This window comes from Accipiter gentilis, chromosome 10 (genome assembly GCF_929443795.1).
Source record: "Accipiter gentilis chromosome 10, bAccGen1.1, whole genome shotgun sequence".
In the NCBI taxonomy this organism is placed as follows: domain Eukaryota; kingdom Metazoa; phylum Chordata; class Aves; order Accipitriformes; family Accipitridae; genus Astur; species Astur gentilis.
Genome location: NC_064889.1, coordinates 30,612,155 through 30,636,628, shown reverse-complemented (window position 1 = coordinate 30,636,628; position 24,474 = coordinate 30,612,155). Strand labels below are relative to the sequence as shown.

The following is a 24,474-nucleotide window of genomic DNA, read 5'->3' as shown; positions in this document are numbered from 1 at the left end:
TCTGTGGACACACAGACACTGACTCAAATGAAACTAGAACTCTAACCTGTGAGAAAAAAGGGTTGGTTTAAATACGTTTCTTGATGAAAAAATTTCTAAAACCTCTGTCAAGTGTGGCATCCAACTGAGTGAAGTGAAACAGGTCTTTTTCTCCAAAACATAGCATGGTGCATTTTCATAGCAGGTGGAAAGGAACAGTAGAGTGGAATTCTGTCACAGCAGTAGGTGATGGACTACTTGGCTCTTCTAGCATATTTTTTTTTTAATGTTCTATGTTGAATTTGTTGGACATTTACTTAGGAAGCACGTGCTTGTTTGCAGCAAAACCTCAAGAAATCTTTGTTTTTCTCCATCTACATAGACAATACCAGATTTTTTGGTAGGTTTTCAAGACCTCATCCCATTAAATAATTCAAAAAGTGATGCTTTGATGTTTCATAACATAACACCAGGAAAACAAGCACTTTCAGCTGCTGTCATATCATGACCACCTTAAATTGTTGAATGCCTTCTCTAAAATTCACCCAAGCAACTGACATTTGTTACATCTGTGTAGCATTATGCATTTTCTTTGATTCTGATGTACAAAAAGAACTGCTTTATACCCAATCCTGTAGCGGATCTAAAAGATGCAAAAATGCAAGTATGTATCTCTTTAAATGGTTACCTTAAAGATGCTACTGCCTGTTTAAATTAAGAATAAATTAGCAAGCAATAAGATAGCACTTCCTAAAATGTCTAACATACAAAATAAAAATCATATTGCTAAAACTGCTTTATCAGTGAAGAAAATGTCAAATAAAACCTAAACCTATTGGCTTCTAAGCTGCATAATAATCTTTGTGTCTTGTGTAAATATACTAGCTACTAGAATACATGCTTTAAAACACAAACAAAAAAACCCCAGTTCTTCCATGATATTAGTCAAAGTCTGATTCTGCATTAAGGACAGAGACAACACTAATTTGTAACTTAAAGGAAGAAAAGCCTAAAAAGTAGGCAAAACACTGCATAACCTTATCTCAATATGTTTGCATTCATTAAAAAAAAGCCATCAAAATTCACAAAGCTTTGGTCCAGATTAAAAAAGAAAAAACCCTAATCCTTTGTTTAACATCAATAACAACTTAATAACAGTGTTGCATATACAGAACTCCAACCTGCCTTCATACACAAACTGCCATAGTGACAGTAAGTCAGCGAGTCTTTCATACGCCAGTCTCTTTGATCCAAACATGTAAGAAGCTCATGCCCAAACACACTCGCTGCATCTTCATGCTTCAATTCACAAAGTGCAGAACAGCAGTTTTAGTGTCAGACTTGTTAAGCAAGAGCAGGAAGACAATCCAGAAACAGTCACACAGTTTGTTATTTCATTCCAACAATTGGCATTTTTAATCATTGATTTTTTTTTTTACCATTAAAAGCAATTTCTGAGTGTGAATACAGCTCTTTTGATGGTTCACCAAATTCACACTAAGCCATGAAAAACAAACCCCCAAGAGATTGGAGAAGATTTGGCAATTTCAGTTTCCAAGGTAGACAAACCAGTATTGTTAATTTTGCCTTCTCCTCTCAGTCTTTTGCATAAAATTACCTTTCTTGAACTCCCCTGTCTCGTTTCAGATTCCTTCCTCCCATACCTCTCAAGACAACTTTCAAAACTACAGTCCTCAGTAAGCTTCCCAATCCTTTTCTTTCTACCAATTCTCTGAAAAAGAAAACCCCACACGCACAGCATTTCTTATCCCATTCCTGGCATCTAGCAGACTCGCTGTCCGGTGGACATAGCAAACCATTCTATTAAATCGTGATATGCTCTGAGGGTTGCACAGCAAGCATCTAAGAAGGCTCTGTGTGTCTGTGGAGAGCACTTGTGCATTAGATTTGAAACAACACGCTGAGTTCAGCAAAAAGATTGCTGGACCTTGCAACTGCATGAAAAAAGCTGTCAGGATGAGAGAGGGAAAGCCATTCATGTTTGATGAGAAAGGTAGAAGTATTTAGGTTTAAAACTATTCTTTTCTGATTGAAAACAATCAAAGGCTAAGGAAAAAGAGGCATTTTGTTGTCTAACTGTATTCCAAATTATGCCTTTAATGATGGAACACAGAATTTTGACAGGGAGGGTGGTTGATACAGAGGAAAAGTGGATGAACCCAGGGAATACAAAGAAATCATCTGCTAAAGGAAAAAACAACAGACAAAATGGACTGCAAATCTTAAAGAAGAAGAGGCAGCAGCAGAGGCCTGCATGTCAAGAAAATGAAGGGGACTGAACAATAGCAGGGTATCTCTGGGTATCAAAGGACTAAAAGTCCAATGGCATTATACATTCAAAAGCAGTGCATATTACTTAAGTTGTTTATATTGGTAGGTGTGAAGGTCAGCTACTTATGTGCACTTAATGTCACTTGACATTAAAAGGACAAAACAGGATCCTACTTTAAAACTAACACTTTGTTTTTACTGACTTCTAGTGAGATATAATCTGAAGGGCTTAAAGAGGGACTAGCAGCCAAAAGAATTATTTATTAATCTAAGGATAACTAGCTAAACATGCAATTAGGAGTGAAGAGAAAGGGTTAAAACAGTCAGTTTTGTGCTAAAACAAACAAACCAACAAAATCTTTCTCCAATTCAGGCTTAAAGGTTCTCACTTCTTCCATTACTGAATACAGATGATTCACAGCTGTTTGGCATCTGTTGCATTTCTACCTAGCGAATGCATTCTCTTTGTCATTAGATATCTCCAAACACATGAACTGGAGTACTCGTATCCAGTTCACTGGAGTATGAACATCCTGTATGTTACTGAACGTTCCTTATACATTTCTGATGGTGGCAATCAAGAACTAGAGACCTACAGGCATGGTAATATGAAAGCAGTATCTGCTTACCTACAGGCACGGTAATACGAAAGCAGTATCTGCTTACCTACATCTAAGAAAAATACATGTTCACTTAGTACAGCTATTTAATTTGTGAAAGAATCTAAAACCATCAGCCTTCAATTCAAAGTAAGATTTTTATTACGTACATTGTTAGCAAATAAAAAAAACTTCTTGCAGTTAGAAAGGCAGAAAAGTGTCAGTTCTTCTGATTTATGATCAGAGAAGTCTCATGTTTACTGGATGATTCGGAAAATGTAGTTATTACTTCACTGCAGTATTTTGCAAATGCAGGATGAGCCAAACTTTTGATTATTTTGTTTTGAAATGCAGGAGCTTTTGACCATGTGAAACCAATTTTATGTATGCCACTGATTCAAAATAAAAGAGAAATGTTTATGTATTACTTTTGGCATCAAATTATTATAAAGTATCACATGGATGAAATATCTCAGTTGAAACAGCTGTGCAAAGTACTCAAATTGGCTTGCTTTATTCCTCTTTGATAAACCTCTAGCCTGCTTGGAAATTCCTATTTTTTCCAGACCTCAGTTTGTTAGGCTTATTTGGCAATCTGTCATCTTCCACTGGCACATACTCTCTCATTTTCTAGCAGCTGCGAACATACAAATTTCCATAAAAATCTACACATATCCACTTAAAAGATCAGATTCAGAAGCTTCCAATCTGCTAAAGCAGGGAAGAATAATAGCAGAGCACAAGTAGCAGTTCTTGAGATAAATTAGAAAAATAAGATATAAAATTACCATTTACCTCTTTTCTCTTCTAAAAGTGAAAAGAAAAAAAAAAAAAAAAAAAAAGCAGCATCAAGTTTTCATGATAATACAAGCACATCTACCAGGAGTGTATTTGAAACTAATACATGCTAGCCCTGTAACACTGCGCAAAAACATTCAGAACAAATGTTTTTCCTAAATGCAATATTTTAAAATGAGTGAACAGCAGCAAATGTAAAGTTCTGGTCAAAAGATACACAAACTTAAAACAGTTGATGTGTATGTAAAAAAACTACAACACGGCACATGATTTACATACACAGGCTATATGTGGACACATATATATTCCACAGCTCTCATTATTTGTAAATTACTGACAATTAGAAGCCTGAAATAACAATAAATATTTAACACCATTTAATGCCAGTAGAAACACACATTTGCCCAACATAGCATGTTAAGACAATTCAGCAGCCTATTCATGATTATGGCTAAAGGCTACAACATCCTTGCTTTTAGCAGAAGTGGAAGAATTTTTTTACATATTGTTAGAATGACTCCCCCATCCTCCCTCCCCCCACAAAGGTCTGCACTAAGATTAATGAAGTAGTTCATGCCTTTCAGAGCTACAGGAAGCTGAAATAATGACTAAATATTCTTCGGTTATGTTTTCAGACTTGTCTGTACGACTCTCCTGAAACTCAGATTCTGATAAAACTACATTGCTCTCTCTCAAGGAACTACCTACCTGTAGCACAGTCTTGTTAATATTCTGATTCTCTCAGATGATAATTATTACAGTTTATTGGAGGACCAGTAGCATAATTCCTTGGTAAAGTATCTCAAATTCAGACAGACATAATGAAAATACATTTTAGAAGGCAATTATGGAAACTGTTCCTGAATAAGGATCTGGTTTTGCAAAAGGTAGATAAGCTAGTTTTCTTTACCAGTTGCTCACACATAATTACGCATAGTCAGTGAAGCAGATGTTGAGTTTTCACATACATGACATTTTTTGCTTTAAAAAGAGGCTGAATTTTCACATACACAACAACTTTTTGCTTTAAAAAGAGGTTTGAGAAGTTATAAAAGCCAAAACCTGTTATTTTTATCATCATTATAAACAGACAGTAAAAATATTACTGAGAAACATTTTTGGTTTGCTGGTATCGGTGACAAGTAACATTTCTACAATCACCAAAGTTATGAAATAAAAATTAACCAGATATATCAAACAAATACCAAATGAAAATTCAAAACAAATTTCAGAATATGCGAAGCAGTAGCAGAAATATGTACTGGTTTTAGAAAGCAGCTTATTTCTTGGTAAAATTTATTATTTGTGTTTATAGGGCTCTCTGGTAAAAGGTCAAAACTGAGAAACGATTGCACTTCAGGCTATTCATCAAAATTCCTACAAACAACAATAAAAAGTCCCAGTGTCACAAAGATGGAACATCAGTCTGCCTTCCCACAAAATAACTATTTTGCTTATAATTTTACTTGTAAATTTGGAAAGCTTCTGACTTGACCTGTAAATATAGAGTCAATATTAAAAACAAACAATGCCCCCTCAACTAAACAATGTTAGCCCCACAAAAAAAACCAGAACAACCCCACACCCCAAAAACCAAATTCTCTTTCTCTTCCTACAAACTTTAAACCTAATCATGCAAATCAATAACCAGCAATCCTAGCAGAATAAGAGTCCTTTTGTTGATGTTCTCACCATTGTATACAAATACATTTATTTTCAGAATCTTTATTTTAAGACTTCTGGGCTGGCACAAAGGAAGCTAAGTAACCATTAAGCATTTGCCTTCATTAAGGATTTTTAATACTTGTAAATGCACCATCTATATTGCAAAATATATGTACCAATGCTGTCACTTAATTTACCAATTCTAACAGATTCAGAGATGTTGGGAAAAAAAATATGGCATTTAGTTTACTGTTCAGAGATTCCAAATCACAATTATATAATTCAAAGAAAGCTGACCCCATCTAAATGGGGACACTCAACTATGTGTGTTAAGTGCAAGTAAAAAGATTTCTATTGATTAAAAAAAATCCCAGTAGCCTGGATTAAAAAAAAAAAACCAAACAAAAAACAACTTGTTCCCTACTCTCCGATGGTTTGCTTCCTGGTCTCAGCAGAAAAACAAAAGCCAATCCGCTCCAACTTCCCCTTGTTAATATCCCCCTCCATATTACTATTGCCCATCGATATAGTATTCTATATGGCACAGCTTAGAAATTAATCTAGAGAAAGTAGACGATATTGTAATCTCACAATTCATGCTATATTGAAAGTAACAACTACCATTTTCAACACATTTGTAGCTGAATACTGCCTTAATTTTCATATTCAGCAAACATTTAGCCTTCACAGAAATAGGTATTACATTACACAATTTGGCCTAATATTTGGCTACATATACATTATCAATATGAAACAATGGACAGTTTCCAGTTAATTTGTGGGTAAATACTTCAGCATGATACATTCTAAATATGCAGTTTGGCGCAGATATCTTTGTATTTATACAGCAGAGTTACAGGAAACTGTCATTACTAATACATAATTTTCCTGCCTTTACAGGGCTAAGAATGTTATTCCCCTAGCTACTGCTCATTAGCAAGGTTCTCTTCACTGGCATGAGACCCAGCTGCAGCCATGTGGCTGTACAGCACTTCCATTCACACAGCAGATGCATTGGCCTCTCTCATACTAAAAATTTATGTATGTTAGCATTGCTTGTGTCTTATTCCTAACAAATTAGCACAAGCCCTGCCACAGCAACAGCAGTCTGACATTAAGACTCAAGCTGTGTTATCATTTTCACTAAAGAGAAAGTTGAATTGTGTTCTATGTCTAGATGCTTGCACCTGGTATCCTACTATAAAAGGAGACTTTGGACTTCACCTATCCTTAATACAGAACTTGAAACTAAAGTATTAGAGAAAACATGCTTGCTACTGAGGCATGTAATTTCTTCCTTCCTCTTTATTCTAAAATTATTCACATTACCTACTTGATGAAAAAAAAGCGTAAGCAACCTAAAATTTGAGTCACACACAGAACAGGGTAGATTCTTATCACAGGGACCCTTTTCTCACTAAACAGTGAAACATGTCATCCTCAGTAAGACAGAAAATAATTTATTGTTTCTGAGTAACAAAACATATATTTACTACAGATACTGTTTCAGCTATTTAAGAAATATTTTTATGCTTTGCTTTTGTCATTTTATCAATACTCTGTGTTCAGTAGCATCCTCTATTGTATAAAACAGCAAGATGACAGACCCAATCATTAGCACTTGACATTAACATGCTCACATTCCATGGCCATGGATTTATTATAAAAGCCATGAAAGAGTGAATTTAAAATATGTGAGAACATCAGAAAATTTTTTTCCATTTCCAATTCGAGAAACCATCTTTCTGATCCAAAATAGCAACTACAAAGTTTCTTCTCCTTCCATTAAGCTATATTTTGTTCATTCTCCTCTTCCCATGGTCTCCAAAAGAGCATGGGATGCTTTTTCCATCACTGCCTATACCTGTTAAACTCAAAGATCAAAATTATTTATTTGCAGTAGAAAATTTTATTAATTTTCCATCACCAATACATAGTTATTTATACAGCTCTACCAACAAAGAGGAAAATGGGAATTAATTGGACATGGCATCAGCATCATCGTTACTTCAACAACCCCACCCTGTTTGAGACAAAATGAGCCATAGTTAAAATTCTTTAACTACTGGGAGATGCCTATTTATACAAGCACGCCAAGCAGTGCTGTCAACAGAAGAGTTGCCCCAGATCACCTGCAAACCATGAGAATTTTAAAGAAAACTGCTCTGAAGCCAAAAGGATAACAATTAATCACTTTTAATTTGGAGAAAATAGCTACCATTTAAGTTCTTGAATAAAAATACATTAAAATTTGGGGAAGATTGTGCTTTAAATATGGTTCAAGCTAAAATAATTAACATGTGAAACACCACACTGGCATTTACTGAAGTAAATGAAAGGGTCAGTTGTTATACACTTTCTAAAGGGAGGCAGCAAAAATCTATCAAAAAAACACAAAATCCATAAGAAGTTTTTAACCCACAATTTTGTATCAATAGACACAGATCTTAGAAAACAGAACACTGAGCCTTCTAGTACCATTATTCTTTCAGCCGAGACACAGAACCAAGGCCTCACAAAAGTGACTTTGTATAATTTAACTGGGCTACAGCCCACAAAAACTGCTATCACTGACGCCCAGCGTGCTGACAGGAAATAGTTGCTGCCTTGAGCCTTGATCTACCCACGTGAAATGGAGCTTGCTGGCTGACCACAGACCGGCCTCTGTTCTCTTTGTAATTGTCAACATCTGCTCTGCAGATCTATGAATAATTTTATGACACACACACACAAAAATCTCTCCTACTGACTCCAAAGGTTGTTGGTTTTGTTTTTTTTCTTTTTAAACATGTGTAATCTGACACTGAGATTAAGAGAGAGCCTGTTTTGCTCATAGGTTAAGATTTACATTCTTCTGAAAGATTCCATTAAAATGGAACTCAGGGTAAGTAGGAAAAGCTAACATTGCTGACTGTTACCTTCTAAAATCAGGTGGCCGAATAAATGTTGGCAGTTGAGATAATACATCATTTTCAAATATTGTAGGCATATGGAGCAACAGTCCACAGGCGTGGGCTCCTTAGTAGCTACCTCCATGAGAGGTAGCTGTGATTCCTCTGATTGTTTGATTCATGCCAAGTACAACAAACCTCAAGTCAAACATCTTACTTGTGAAGAAGTGAGGATGCAGATATACCGATGGACACATTCAATATGACTTGAGTTTCAGTTAAAAGAAGAAACACATCTGAGGATAGAACAGCAGCACTACCACTTGAAAACTCAACTTTCCTGCTCTTTCAAGCAAGCCATCAGGGGTTCTAAGACTGTCAAGCATTTGAGTCTTATTTATTTTCCTTTCACAATCATGGACTTATTTAAATTATTCATTTATTTTTATAGAAGGGTGAATATGAAAGATATGGCTAAAACTCTGGGGACATGGCCACATTACAGTTTTAGATTGTTACCATGCCTGGCTAAAAAGGAAGAGAAGAAGAACAGAGATGCATAGATGCATTGCCATTGGCCTGTCTGCAGTACTCATTAGCGATATTACTCGTCATGATCAGTAAAAGCAGAAGAATGGAAATAGAAATAATTAAAGAACAAATCTCAAGGGGAGTGAGTACTTGCTAGTATAATTCTAAGACAGTTCTCCAGGACTGGAGCATAACATGACAAGGCTTTCTTGACTGACTCCTGAGCACAGCATAGGTAGACTGTTGGCTGCATATGGGACAAAACTAGAAAAAAAGAAACCCTTTCTCCTTTAGGCTAAATACCCAGGAAATACACAAAAGGAAAAGAACAATGATAAGCATAAAGTTAAACACGGTCCTTTCGGTGTCTTGCTGAAGCATACACTTGTCCTGGGTTCAGCTGGGATAGAGTTAATTTTTACAGGAACCTGGGAGGTGGGGGCATAGCCGGGGCAGCTGACCTGAACTAGCCAAGGAGCTATTCCATACCATGTGACATCCTGCCCAGTATATAAATGGGGAGCGGGCCGGGGGGTGGTCTCTGTTTTCGGTGGGGGAAGTGGCGGAGCGTTGGGTCCCGGGTGGTGAGCAGTTGCACTGTGCATCACTCTTTTTGTATATTTTTTTTTCATTAGTGCCGTTGTTGTTGTTGTAATCTCTTTGTGTTTGTCCCAGTAAACTGCCTTTATCTCAACCCTCGAGGTTCCAGTTTCTTTTTCTTTTTTCTCTCCTCCGTCTCCTCCCCATCCCACCGGAGGGGGGCGGAGGAGTGAGCGAGCGGCTGCGTGGTCCTTTGTTACCGGCCGGGCTGAAACCACGACAACACTATATTCAGATCCACTGCAATGACTTCTTTATCTCACTTTCTTGCTTCTATTATAATAAAGCTGAGAATTTCCCTGCAATTTCCCAGATGTAAATGCTCTGACAGTAAGACTGCTTCTTGCTAGCTTGGCTTCAGTACTACCCTTCTGGCCTAGCAGTGCTCTAAATGAGGTGGTCTCAAAGTGTATGAGCATTGTTTAGTTCAGTCCTGCTCAGCAGAGGTCTGTAGACTTCTAGAGTGTGGTTTCTCTCAGAAACATTAAAACCTGTTTAAACGCGATTGCCAACCTGATGACCAATTTACCTCCTTTCCCCGAGACTTTGACTCAATAGATATAGCATTTCATGGATACAGTACAGTTTTCTCCTGAAGATGATTATTAATCTGCTACTTTCTTGCACTCATGGGTGGTTACATTTAAATTTCTTTATTAGAAACTACTAAGCAATTTGCTCCTTGCAAAATGAATGGGCAATTAAGTACATGGTGAACTTGTGGCTCTTTTGTGAAGCATCAGGGAAACACAAAATTCTTTGGGGGAAGAGATGAAACTGAGAATGAAGTGGGAAAGTGAAAGCTGCTGAATGATGTCACAGCCATAAAATCAATTCCAAAGGTTTGCAGTAGAACACAGCAAAAAGCTTCAGGACACACAAAAGAAAACATATAGTATGAGACCTGGCCATATAGTCCCAAAGTTCCCCAAAACTACACGAACAGATGGGATTCAGACAAATAAAAGTCTGGCATGTATGTTCAAAATAAATTTCAATTAAGATGTATAAAAAAAGTCAGTATCACTATTATGTGATATTAAGCACGAACTTGGACCCTATTTTACTAGCTTTTAACAAAGAACATGGACACGACTTTCACTCTAGAGAATTCGCAATTCTGCTGCAAAGGTGCTTAAAAAGGACAGGGAATGACAGATGGAGAAGAGAATAAAGAATGTGAACATTAGATGAAGCAAAAATCAAAACAGAGGCAAATCAAGTAAATCTAGTGCAGAAGGCTGTTTGTGTTAAGTGGCTATGGAAGGAGCATTTGTATAACATGCTGCAGTCTGATTTAAAAAAAACCAAATACATCCCCCAAATAAACAACAAACAAACAAACAAAAACAAACAAAAAAGGATGTGCATCTTAAGAGTCACTGCTTAGGATTTGAACTCCCATCAATCAGTATTATTTTGCCTTGTTATATACTTATACAGTAAGAGAGGACCTAGATACAGAGAGTACAAGGAAGATAAAAAAACATCAGGAATACATTACATCAATTCAAAGCTATAGCATCAGTCCAACAGGCTACATGAGTCATAAATATTTTCATGTAAGAAACGGCTATGCTACAGAGACTTGTTGTACATATTTTAGTGTAATCACAGCAGTGCAGCTCTCTAGTAGACATGTGGCTGTATTTGCATAAAAGTTGTAGGTAGTTAAGATGTAACTACAAGGTATACTGATACAAATCACTTTTATACAAGTGAACCCACATAAGGGCTTTCAGTAGTATATTCTGGCATCAAATCCCTAATCAGATAGATAAAACAATAAACTTTCTACAAGCTAAACAAGCTAAATTATAAACAGCACACTTATTTTCTCTTTAGTGGCAGAATAAATCCTGCAAAGTTATAAAGATTAAAATGGTATTTTAAGTAACATTTGAACCATTCTTTAAACAGCAAGAGCTTGTCTTAATTAGTTTGCAAGAGCTTCTCTTAATTTGTTTTTACCACTTTATAAAATAATCATAATCCTGAGATTAATATGTTCATTACTATATTTATTTCATTCTGACATCATTAGGGCACAGGTATGCAAAGAATTATCCAAAATAAATATCTATCTCCTGGCATGCTAAGAAATTATACGCCTGAAAAAAATAATTCCTTTTATTGTACAAACTTTCTGAACACCTATCTTTTATGTTGAGAGGCATGCTTAGTATCTACTCCAATAAATTCAACACCATAAATGAATGGGAAGTCTTAGATAATACTTCAAATTTGTCTAATAAAAAAATTCTGGTAACATTTGCTTTTTTCTCTTTCAGTAGCTCTGAAAAAAAATCACTGTAATTTGCAGCAACTACTAAGCCATCATACTTTGTTTACCAGCAGCATCAGAATTTTCAATTTCACTAAGGTATTATGTTTGTAAAATGAAGGGTATAAAACTGCTGGGTTTTCATTTCTCCTCTGCTGCTTTTTCCTGCGCTGTGGGAGCAGTCATTGCAAGTGATGCAAAAGGTTAAATCCACCCACATCATAGAAACCAACTCATCCAAAGAGGTGGCAAAGGACCAACAGTTACACTGGAAGCCAGATGCAAGACCATTTCCTTCCTTGTTATACACCCCATGCATTGCAACCGCTCAGATTTCCGTTTGGGCCAGGGCTTGACTATCCCTCTGCTAACCACAAAGCACATGCCTACTCCACCTCCTTTACATGTGATCATTCTAGTTCTCAAAATGCGAGCTGCATACACAAGCACTACTTCTAGAGGAACTAGCTGTGCTGATCATCTTTAAGATCATGTAATTGCAACAAATGAATAGACAAATATCTATTCTTTATGAAAAAGGACACACTATTCACAGCTACAGTTGATCCAAGCTAATGCTCTGAAAAGCTCACTAATATTTTTTTATTGGCATAATGTCAGCTCAAGAACTTCTAATTACAGTCCATTTGGCCAAGGCTATACAAACAGAATAAAAATCCTATGTCCCAGTTTGTCACTCTTGCACTAAGAAAAAAAAATTTAAATTGAATTAATCATTAAATCTGGATCCTTGCACTCAAAAGCTGTTAGACTGGACCAGAATCTGGTTTTTTACAACACAGAAAGAAAAAAAAAGCCTCAAACATAACAGTATAACATATATTGTTAATTCTTATGAGAGGATATGGTGGATGTAAATATTTTAAAATTCAGTTTCCTTAACTAGTCAAAAGATCAGAAAAGCAAGAACTACTGTAGAGACAAATGTCAAACATGGCAGGGTGAGGTCAGTATAAAAAATATTAAGAAACAAAATCTTAACTGTGATAGATAAAACTGGCCTTCAGACCTACTATCTATTATGGGAAACGATGCTTTCATACTCACACACTCAGCCACTCCAATTACTATGGAAATTGCTGAGCTCTCCTGAAATTCTGGCCCAGTACTTTTATCACTAAAAGCCGACACCAAAAAAGGAAGTTGTTATCCAATAATAAATACAATGCACTTAACGTGCTCAGACAATTTTTAAAACAGTGAAGAACTGTTCAGTGTCCAGTTGCAAGAGACAAAGAAATGTTTTTTCCTATATATACGGCTATAATAGGGAGCTGAATTGCAGTGAAAATATGTTTGAAATCAATAATTTTTATTACACTAAAAGCCACAGTAAAAATATTTCCATTTTTTGTGGAATCGGCACTTTGATTTTCAAATTCAAAGAAAGAAAATTACAGGAAGTTAAGGGTATATCTGCTCTGTGCTCTCACATATGGAAGACCAAGTGAAAAATAAACATCACTAAATTAGTTGGAAACTTGTATTTGAAATAGGCTTTTGAAAGCCTATTGTTTTGAAAGAAAAAAAAAAGTTAGGGCTACTTCAATATCTCACCTATCATTTTAAAATAAAAACTGGTTTTTGTCCCTCATTTGTTAGACAAAAGTAAAGTTTCCTTAAGCTACAAAAGGCAATGAGATAGAAGTCCAAAGTGAAGCTTAAAGGTTGTTTATTTATAAGCTAACATATCAACATGATAAATATGGAAGATCAAATGTAAGTGGAACATTCAGAAGCCAGAAGTTATTAGTTGGTTCCATCCATGTCCCTAACTGCTGTCCTACATTAATAACCAGATCCTGAATTTATTTCAAGTTCTTGCCCTATTTTTCAAAGTAATTTTCAAAGTAATTTTCAGAAGTATTGAGGAGACAGAAATGTTAATAATAGTTTGGAAAACAAATTATGCATTTCTGAAAATTTAATCTTTGATGGTTTTCCTTTACACTTGGCATTACCTGTCCATCTCTTACATCAAATGTTCTAAGAAAGATGGTTTTTAGGATGCAAACATGTTGTAATCCATATTGGTATGACTGATTACTTAAATTACAAGACAATATCATCAGCTGGAACAAATCATAGTTCAAATCAGAGATAAACTGTTTTCTACCTGCTTAATTTCAATGTCCATCAAAATCGTATCATGCTTTTTCTGCCATACAGGCATCCATCATGCTGCAAGACTGTATTCATAAAGAACTTTTTGGAATAAAGCCAAAATTATTGTACTCCCAAGTTGCTTTTATACTATATTATAATGTTTCAGTTCTATTTAAATATTACCACTTATTATGAACCACATTCAAGCCTTGATTAAGCATGAAATTATCAAACAAAACAGGAAAAGGAAAAACCCAAGTTATTTAACACTCTTTCCCCTATGGTATACCTTTAAACTCATGCAAAATTGCTAACACACAAAGCAAAATCTGCATATATTTCTGAAAGACTGAAAACCTGTTTCTAAGTTCAGAAATATTTGACCCTGAAATGCCTTTACATAAAGCCTCACTAGGAAGTTCTAATTGTGCTTTAAGTTCACAGATGTGGGTAAGCCACTTCTCATTAAACTTTCTAGAATTCCATGAACCCCTTTGACACGCATTTTCAAATGTAAATATAAACACTGACTAGCTTGTGAAACTTTGTTTCATTCTCCTCCAGAGGAGAACAAGGATCAACCACAAAAGGAAGCAGCCAATTGGTTTTGTCTTATATGCTTAATCCCATACAAACTAGTAGAATCTACTGTAATTAACCAGTTTGTGACTTCGGTTCTTTCACTCAGTAGAAAAACATCAGGACTTTGCTATTAATGACACATTTTTAGATAACATTGGGTGAAATAAGAGGAAAAGGAAACAGTGAAAAAAAGTCCCAAGAAAGTGTTGAGTATCTTTTTATTGAAAGACAACAAATGCAAGTGATTCCCGTTTTATTAATTCTTAAGAAAGTCTTTCCCTCTGTCCAGTTTTTGCCATTACTAATATAACCAGACAACAGGTATTGCATATATCCACTTTCAGATTGCCACCTCAAATACTATTTCAGTTCTGACACACTGACAACCAACCCTAGCACTTAGAAAAGGTGGGATCTTCTGGTCTGCAAGCAGACATACAGATGCCAGAGATATTCAATCTGTGGCCCACCTGGAAAATTAATTCTACCTGCAATCCACTCCCCCCAGCTTTTTACCAGTAAGAAGTTGCCTATTGAGATACATGATGACAATGCAATATTGAGTGTATCAAATTTATGGAAAAGGTCTGGCCATGTTATCAGGTCCTTCTTGCCTTCAGAACAAACTACATGCTCGACTCAACCAAAATGCTAGATCTATTTCCAAACTGAGTATCTGTAGTAAATGCTTATTTGTAGCGTGAACTTTTATCAAATATTAATTACAGGAAGACTTAGTAAGTAGAGAAGCACAGCTTTTAAACCTATCAGCTAAATTTAACAGGCACCTCTAACAGCACAGAGAAGTCTATGTTATGAAACTCTAACTAATGTTAATTATTGTTCTTTTATCAGGTGGTCCAGAGAGATTATTGGTAAGAACTACAAATCACTTGTGAGAACTTCCAGATTTATCCAACACAAAGAGCTCTGAGATAATCTGCAAAGTACAGTATGTATCAGGAAGCAAGACAAACACATTACAGTGGACAACAAACATATAGAATCATCATGTTTTGTTCAGACCGTTATTCTTCTAAATTAGGACAGGCCAGTCTTATCAACCATAGAGCCCACTCCTTTTTGCAAGAGTCTCCTCACATGTCACTCTAAGCTTGCCGACTGCTTTCTAAGTGAACAACCATATGAAGCAGAGAAGTCTCTTGTCTTTGGGGAGGAAAAATGGTAGGTCAGATGGAATTATGCTTCAGGCTGAATATAATACTTCACAGGCTGTGGGACTAAACTAACCAAAAGTAGTGATTTAACAGATATGGATATGAACTCAGCTGTTTTACTTAAGAGTCAGCAATAATCCTTAAAAACTACTTGTATAAATATTTATGTAATTAATCCAACCTTAAAACCATTCAGACCTTTTTACTTATACAGCACAGTAAAATTTCCAGTGTACAAGAAGGGCTGCTTGATCAAACTTCAATCACATCTCAAGCACAATTCAGACTCGGGTATTCTGTAGGATTAGTTTTAATCTACATTTTTTCCACTTCAACATCAAAACAGTCAGTTCTCTTAATTTGTTTGCTCATTTTCTTCCTGTACCTGCCACTGTGATCTGCACTTACTGAACAGTTAAAATTACTTTTTTTTTTTTTACTCTTGGCCAGAAAGATACATATACATGTATACATACATGAAATACATATACATGTATTTTAAGGCTTGTATTAGTACACCTATAAAAGTGAGTTTTAATCACTCATCATTTATACAGAAGATAACATTAAACTAGCAAATGTTAATCTTTTAAAAAGTAGTCTTCTCATTATTATGCTCTCTTTGTACTCTCTTACTCCTACCACACTGTCTAGGGTATATATTCTGAAATTTCACGCATACCATAAAGTATCTTTGGAATGTTACAGTATAATTGTTTAGAGAAACATTTAATGGATGAGTAAGCATCAAGAGGCCATGGCTAAGGGAAAAGAAAATTTAAAATGCTAGAAGCATTTTGTATTGAATGATCTTCTCAGCATGAGGACAGGGGACAGACATTTGATCCAAAAATCTGGTATTGACTCAAGTGATATAAAACCAGCAGCCAGCATCTAGGCATATGAAGCCATCCAACCACCCAACAAAATATCTGCTACCACCCACCTCTTTCAAACTGGACTTCAGTTGCTGTCTAGTAAAGCAATCAAATGCTACAGGATATTATTTGATCAATAACATGAATATTATGATCAGGGATTACATGATCTTGGCAATTGGCTATTTTTTTTTTTAATTGGTTGCTTGGTTTCCCAATTTACAGCACAAACAATTTGCATGTGCATGATACAGAAATGCAACAGAAGTAACTGGAAAAAAATAGCTGGGCACTGAGTACAGAGACAGCTAAAAAAAGCTGAACATTCTTTCACTACAGGAAACTGCTGGAGACAATATGCTGTAAATTAAAGCCAATTTTCCTGAATTCCCTGAAGGATTGCTCCTCCCAGAGATTCTACAAACCCATTAGCAAAGGCCCATCATTATAGTTTTCTCTGAGCTTATTTACTGAAGACAGTTTTAAAAAAGCACACCCAAAATAAAACGTACAGTATACCAGGGGGAGAGGAGTGGGACAAATCAGGCCTAACCTTACATAATTGATTCATAACCTGATTATTAGAGCACAGCTGAGATGGTTTTTGCTCCCAATTCCTCCTCCTCCTCCTCCCCATACTTTTTTAAGTCAAGTAAAAGCAAAATAATTACCTCCCTACCTGAATTTCTGATCAGAAGAATGGATACTGAGGCAGGAGAGGTGGCATATGCTGATATGCACTGCTCTGGAAATCAAGTAGTTCTTTTAGCACCACAGTTAGAAAAGCCAAGCTTCCTACAGACTTGTGTCACAGCTGAAGCTTGTCTTATGACTGGGCACCTAAAATATCTGTCCAAGTGGATTCTGTGGTGCTTAACAACATATGAATTGCAGCTGGTGCAGTACAATCCGTCCTAGCTTCATACTTCCACAGAATTTTCAGAAATCTAGTGTCTTTGAGGAACTTCTATTTCTGCATTAAATTTGGTGGAGAACAGGTAACAAGTTAAAAAAATTAATTAGGAACACATAAATAGTGTGATTCTATAAATCCCATCTTGTTAATAAACTCATGGACACGTAGTACAAGTTCTGCTATGCAGCCTTGTAGTTCCAAACCCAATATATTTCCCAGAATTCCTCATCTATTTGTAAAACGTGTGAATCTAAATCATATGTAAAAATAATGGATTGTACGTGCTGATTGATTAAAACTTTAAGAGATATTTGTAAGCACATAAGACTGCAAGGGTCACTGTATTTGCATCCTATTATCAGAAAAGCTATATTAAATAATCTCTCCCAGAAGACACACACCCCCATCTTAAAATGAGTTTTGTTTTTTGCATACCTTCCCCTTAATCTCAAAATTAGGACATTCCTTTTAATTTCCACCTTAATTCATTAAAGACCCCAGCCAGTGGCCACTTAGATGAAACTTCAGATTGTGTAGGACAAGTTTTTACATCAAGATTTTCTTCCTCTTCTCTTCAAAAACAGAGTGATCCAGATGTTGCTGTCAGATAAATTCACTGGTTTAAATCTATAATTTTTTTCTAATGCCATATGCAAAGGCAAATCTAAATATTCCATAGGTAACTTTTTTCTGTAACTACTTTCGTTTGGTGAATTATAGGGAACCATAATACCGCTGCTGATTTTAAAACAAGGTCTATAGATTACTTCTTGTGTTACAATGACCATGCCAGAGTCTGTAACTATATCTTTGGGGGGTTAGGGTAATGGGGAACACAACACAGTTTACAATGAAGTCTAACAAACAAGGGTATGTTGATCTTTTCAGCCACTTAAATCCAGGAAAATCAAAAGCAAATGTCTTCCTACCATAGCATCGCAAAACCCAATGCCAAGTACTTGCATCTTAATGCCTGCTGAGATGTTTTCCGCTAACCATCCAGTAGACTTCTTATAATACTCAGTACACACATTCCTCCACAAGCTGGATTGATTTCTTCCACAGTTTAACTTGTTTTTGCCAAAGTCTCTTTTAGTTCAGCATTGGCTGCCTGCCTAACGTAACAACCTTTCTTCATGCCAAAACTGTCATCTTCAGTTGCACAAGACGCAACTCACTAACAAACATGTATACTGAGCCCAATGTTTAATGCTTCAAGAACTGCTATTTTAAAATGATCTCTAGCAATAACTTAACCAGATACAGAAGTGGTCAGTACCTAACTTTGGGGAGCATGGGGGTGGGGATGGAAATCATTCTCAAGAAAGATTTTTTTCTCCTTTTGTATTTAAATACACCTTTTAAAAAGAAAACCCTTAACCATTTATTAGAACATGAAAGCGTATGGATTTAACCACAGACAGCAGTGAGAAATGTAAGGCTCACTCAGAACCTGCAGTTGAAAGCTTCATTCTCACTCAGTGTGAAGTCATCATTACATAATGATTACATGCACCATAAATGCCTCTTACTGAAAAAATTAGCCTTTAAATATAAGAATCTGATAACTTAGTAAATTATCAAGTATTGCTAATGACTGAAAAAAATCCACCTAAATAAATCTCTTGCTCTATTTTTCTGCCATGATTTCAATCACAGCTGAAATAATAATACCTGTGTAAGAAGCTGTTCTTCAGACAGATTATTGATCCAACGAGTATACCTTTCAGTAGACTCCAGTGGCTCTCTTCTGACTTGGCAACCAATAATCTAAAGCAAAATGAGATAAATCGCATAGTGTAAACTGCTGTACGCGCTCATGGCAACAAAACAAGGTCATAAAATAAGCATTCAAAACATGGGAACTGCAAGAATTAAGATTATCTATACAGCCCTTATTAACTGCCTTCTGTGTTCATAATATCATATCTTATCATATGTCACAGTTGCTCTGCTCAAATGTTAGTTACAGACTTTCAAAGGTCTCTAGAAAACCAACATTGAGAAGTGCCTTTCCAATAGCTTCAGTCTTGGGAATATTTGAATCATTTTGGTTGAAATTTTCAAAGGAAAGTCATCCAAAGGCAGACATATAGAATGCAAAATTTCAACCAAAATAGTTAAAAGTTTGGCAAATGAAAACTAGAACTTGGATAACTTCATACAATCGTACCAACAGTGCCATAACCTATAACACCACACATTACTTATAATTTATATATAATAAGGAGAGAAAAAAAAATATCTGTATTCTGAATTGTGTCATTCACGGTAGAACAATGTAGACACCCCATTTTGATTTGTTCACTTAAGTACTATATTCCCATTCGAGCAGCATTTTCTTTAATACTGTTCTGCAGTTGTACAGGTTAAATATCAATTTCAATATTCTGAACACCTACTGGCATAATAGCTTCCAATATGCATCAAACAATATTAGAGGGATTTCATATTATCTGTAACTGCACAGACACGCATTAATGCAATTTCATACAAACACTAAACTATTTACTCTACAAATCTCTGGTTAGACAAGGAAGAAGCGAGGAGAACCCTAGGAGTGTGACTATACAGAACTCTGCTGTTTGCTACTCCCAATGGTTTGCAGTCTACCCTAAGCCTTCAGGGTACTACAGGACTTAATTGTATGTGCAGAGTAAGCTGATACTGGTTTATACTAACTACTGCACTCCTGTCGTACTGTTAACTATTTCTCTTCCAGATTTTGATAGGTACTTCCTGTTGAGGATGTGTTCATTCATTGAGAATTAATACCAAAGCATAGGTATTAGCATTTCGGAACACTAATTTCAGATAATCAAGTTTTGTTCAAGAACAGTCTGGAAAACTTACTTGGTTTATTTTCTACCCTAAGCATTCATAAGAAATCTAAGTGCACATGCTGAGCGCAGCAAGTTTAAATCTTTCAGGTATCTCTATCTACAGAGCTTTAAACCCCAAGTAAGTAGTCAGGCTAGAATTCTGCACATGCAGTTATGAATACTTTTGATGTGGGAACAAAAACACCATGAAGAGATCTTGTTGGGGGACTGCTGGTAATGAAACATCACAATTTACAGTATGATTAAATACAATCAAAATAACAAACATGCAAAAAAAAAAAGAAAACATGATTTGCTTATCCCACAGGAATAAAACAGAATGTCTCTGAACTATGAAATTTTTCCTCAATGACAGTTATGAATTACTATGTACAACTTCAATTCTTACCCTAAATTTCTCCTGAATTACAGCTAAATGATATTAAGACATTTTCAGAAGGCTGACCCAAAATTCTTTTAAACTGAATATCAATTAGAAGAGTTCATAGATATGTTTTTAAAGGGGACACTCCACAGATATCTATTTAAAAAAAAACTTCACAGAAGTTGCATCAGATATACATATATTCTGTTCCAAGAAGACGATTTTTATTCAAGAGTATAACTATATACAGAACTCTTGACAGTATTCATTAACCAAGACCTCATTGACCTTCTCTTGCATATCCTAGGTTTTTACAACTAATAAAGACACTTTACAAAACTATGCAAAAAAGTCAGAATAGAAAAACTACAAAGCACTTTTTTCTCGAGAAGTACTGTATAACAATACAATAGGGAAACTTAGTTTCTTTATTCAAATAGTCACAGCATAAGCTAAACGAATACATAATCACAAACAGCTTTCATGAAGTAAAAGATAAAAAGGAGAATCTCAGATTTGTTTTCCTGAAAACCTGGTCTTCAGTTAGAGCCAAGTAGTAAGTGCAGTCATCTCTTTCTATGGAACCTGAAATTTAAATGAGAAGCAGAGGACAGTTTCATATTCTTGCATTAATTTCTGTCCAGTCTGACCGTTTTCATAAATGCTGTTGATAGTTTAAAGCAATCTGAAAAAAAAAAAGTTGAATCCAGGTGCTCAGCTAAAGGACTGTAATTCCCTAAAGTCCAAAAAACAATCAGTTCAAATCTCAACTCCTTGTGCTTCCAGAGAAAATTGAATAGGTTTGATCAATTACCTGTACATACACTCAAGGAGAGATGAAGGCAGACAGAATATCTGCTATTAAATTGGATCCTGACAGCTCTTTTTCTGTATCATATATTACTTTTTGTAATTTCTAGAGTTTGACTTAAATTCTTATTCAAAATTTCCTCCTCTTTCCATACAGCCATATAGATAATTCTATTGCACTCTCCAATTTACTTCTCTGAATTTTGGCTTGTAACAATGATTCTGTACTTCCTTTATGTAGGTCTTCAAACATTTCAAGCATTTTGGAATGGAAAACACCATAATTAGGAAAAAAGACTCATCAAATAAAAAAGTTATTTAGGAATTACTGTTATTGCAGTGATGTATCCAAAGCAGAAAAAACCAATAGGTTACATTGAATTTTGCCAAAATTTGGGGCAGAATCCTTGGAAGTGTAACTTTCCAAATTCCTTCCTCAACTGACATGCCTAACAGCAAGACAGAGAGGATAACAATCTAGAGCCTTATATACAAACACACTAATCAAATAAAAAACTATGTTTTAAAAAAAAAAAAAAAATTTTTTTACACAGCAATTTTGTTTTCTACAGCAAAGCTCAACCTAATGTTTAGGACAATAGTAAAGCCAGTATAAGGTTATCAATCTAGAAAAATATATAAAGAAATACAGCAGAAAGTAATAGGATTGGCCTCTGACTTTTAAGTGTCAGATGTTAGAGTAACTCAATGTTTCAAGAATCAAATTACAATTTTTACCTAGTCTTATGAAAACTTAGAATAATCATTAGGGCAACCCTTCTACTGTTGCAACTCAAAGTCCATTTAGCAGCATACTCAACACCTCAAGGTTCATGGTATTGAGTCTAAATGTAGTTTTACTAGAATTGATGGCAAAGTGTTTGAACATCAAGCTATCTCCAGAGCAATGAATTTCACTTCCATGACTAAACAGGACACAGTTAATGACTCTTGGTCCTTGAATTTTCAAAATATGACTCCAATAACCTCCATTCTGCAATCACTAACAAAGTGTTATAATGACCTACTCTAATATTAATGAACACTAAAAAAGAAAAACAGTTAATACCAATGCCAAGAATTAATGTGAGGAAGAAAAGCTGCTTGCTGGAAAAAAAGAAGACAATGCAAAATGTAACTTAGAAAAACAAAATCTTCTGACTCCAGATACTAAAGTCCTCATTTCTCTGAATGATACTTAGTATATCATACCTTCTTCCCCATATCTTTGGCTTTTCTTACTCTTTTCCATTTTGAGCTCTAGCAGACAGGCATTATTGATGAATGAAAGGGCTCCAATGAAGTTAATAGAAAGATGAGGTTAAGATTTCACTCTAATTTCTTCTTCCTTACACACTGAATAGGATCATTATCTAGACAATAAAATATCATAATACATACTTAGCAATCCTATACTTGTTTCATATATGGAATTAAAGGAAGACGGAGAGGAAAAGAGGGATTAATATAATTCAAACTTTTCTAAAATGTCTTCCATAGTAGTGGTTTTAAGTTTGCTTTTTGTTAAAATTACCTAAACGTGCTAACACACAACTAAAGTATTTCCAGAAGGCTTTCTAATTATTCCTAAAAATCTATTCTTTCACAAGCAAATTGAATTGCTGTCTTCACTCCTCCTCCTCATCCAAAAAAACAAACCCACAGCAACAACCTGACAATTCCTTTCTTCAAAAGCAAAGGAACAAAAAAAGCCATAGTCGGTATTCTTAGTGGCCTTCTGTAAGATTTCCATGGATGTACCAAACACATCAGCAGGGCACATAAAAGCAAGGATCTCCCTCCTGCAGAAGACAGTATTGTAAAACATCATTTAACTACTTTCTTTAGTTACAATGATATCACAGCAAAATACACTTAGCCATACAAATGCATGTTATTGAGAACAGCTGCATTTTGATCTTGCAACACAGCAGGAAAATAACTACAAATGCATAACAAAGTTAACATTTTGTAAGAAGTGAAATGTTCACACTTCCCTCTACCCTAACATAACAGTGAAATGTTTTGCACAGCACAGACTTCCTGCTTCCTTTTTACTTTCAGAACCAATACCACTCAAGACTGCTTTTAGCATCATCTTATGAGATATGTTTTACAAACAAATCTTAAAATTGTCGCTATGCAATCAGATTTATTTCTAGATCCTCAGCCAAAACAATTCCACACCTTTCTGCTCTTTAGCTGTACCATTCATCTCCCAACAGGACTCTGACTCATGACTAGGATTCTTGACTTATGTGGCTGCAAGATAAACATCACCAACATAGACAAACTCAACCTGAGCCTTCGATACAGCTTCTGTAAAGCATACCTCATTTAACCAGCTTCTTTCATCCAATCAAACTCAGAATTATTTAGAGTACAGCTTCCTCTAGTTCCCCTGTGGAAGGTGTGGCATCAGAAGCAACTGCACACTGTTTCCCATTTCTTCCACGTCTCAGAGCTTTTATATTCACTTAATGGAATATTTCCTTATAGCTTTTAGATTGAAGTGAAAGGTTGTTCACTGTTGCTTCTTTCATAAGTTTTAAAATACTTTGATAAAAATCTTTCTAGCCTATTTTACACCCATTCAGACTTCCAGAAAGTACAAGAAACTCTCCATATCAGAAATATTCTTCTCATTATTTTGAGTATCTGTTTCTATGCAAAAATGGAGTTCATCCAGGTTTCAACTTTTTGATCTAATTAGGCAAGTTTATTTTTATTATTACAAATGCTAACTGTATACTGGCATATACATGTACCTAGATTAAACTATGTAATATATACAAATGCAATATGCTTCACATTCCAACTGCAAACTTGCTGTAATGCAGTATTAATATTACTTGTAGAGGAAGCAGTAACATGAACCATAAACAAAATGTTTTTCTGGCTCATAGCAAATGACTATGGCAGTTCATGGAAGAGAAAAACTCTTTCTCTCTAAGAGAAAATCATGTCAACCCTTTCTGCTACATCATCAGATGAGGTAATTCACCTTCTAGACAGACAGTTACCTTTTTTTACGTATTAAGTGTAACTTATAGCTTATTTAGCTATTTACGTAATTGCAGTCAGCGTTGGCCTCTCTGGAAAGAAATAGAAAATAACTTATAATTTATGGCAGCAAG

At 35.4% G+C, this 24,474-nt stretch overlaps 1 protein-coding gene across 5 annotated transcripts in view; it reads right to left on the bottom strand.

The window, feature by feature from the left end:
- B3GNTL1 (UDP-GlcNAc:betaGal beta-1,3-N-acetylglucosaminyltransferase like 1) overlaps positions 1-24,474 on the bottom strand; it is a 133,014-nt gene that overhangs the window by 74,627 nt on the left and 33,913 nt on the right. For 4 of the 5 annotated variants that reach the window (XR_007507517.1, XM_049812700.1, XM_049812703.1 and 1 more), the window contains one exon: positions 18,995-19,090. Coding sequence is in view for 3 of the 5 variants with exons in the window: in XM_049812700.1 (XP_049668657.1) it covers positions 18,995-19,090 (96 nt within the window). In the remaining 2 variants the exon portion in view is untranslated. Of the gene's footprint in view, positions 1-18,994; positions 19,091-24,474 lie in introns of those variants that run through there. The other variant, XM_049812704.1, reaches the window with a different exon arrangement.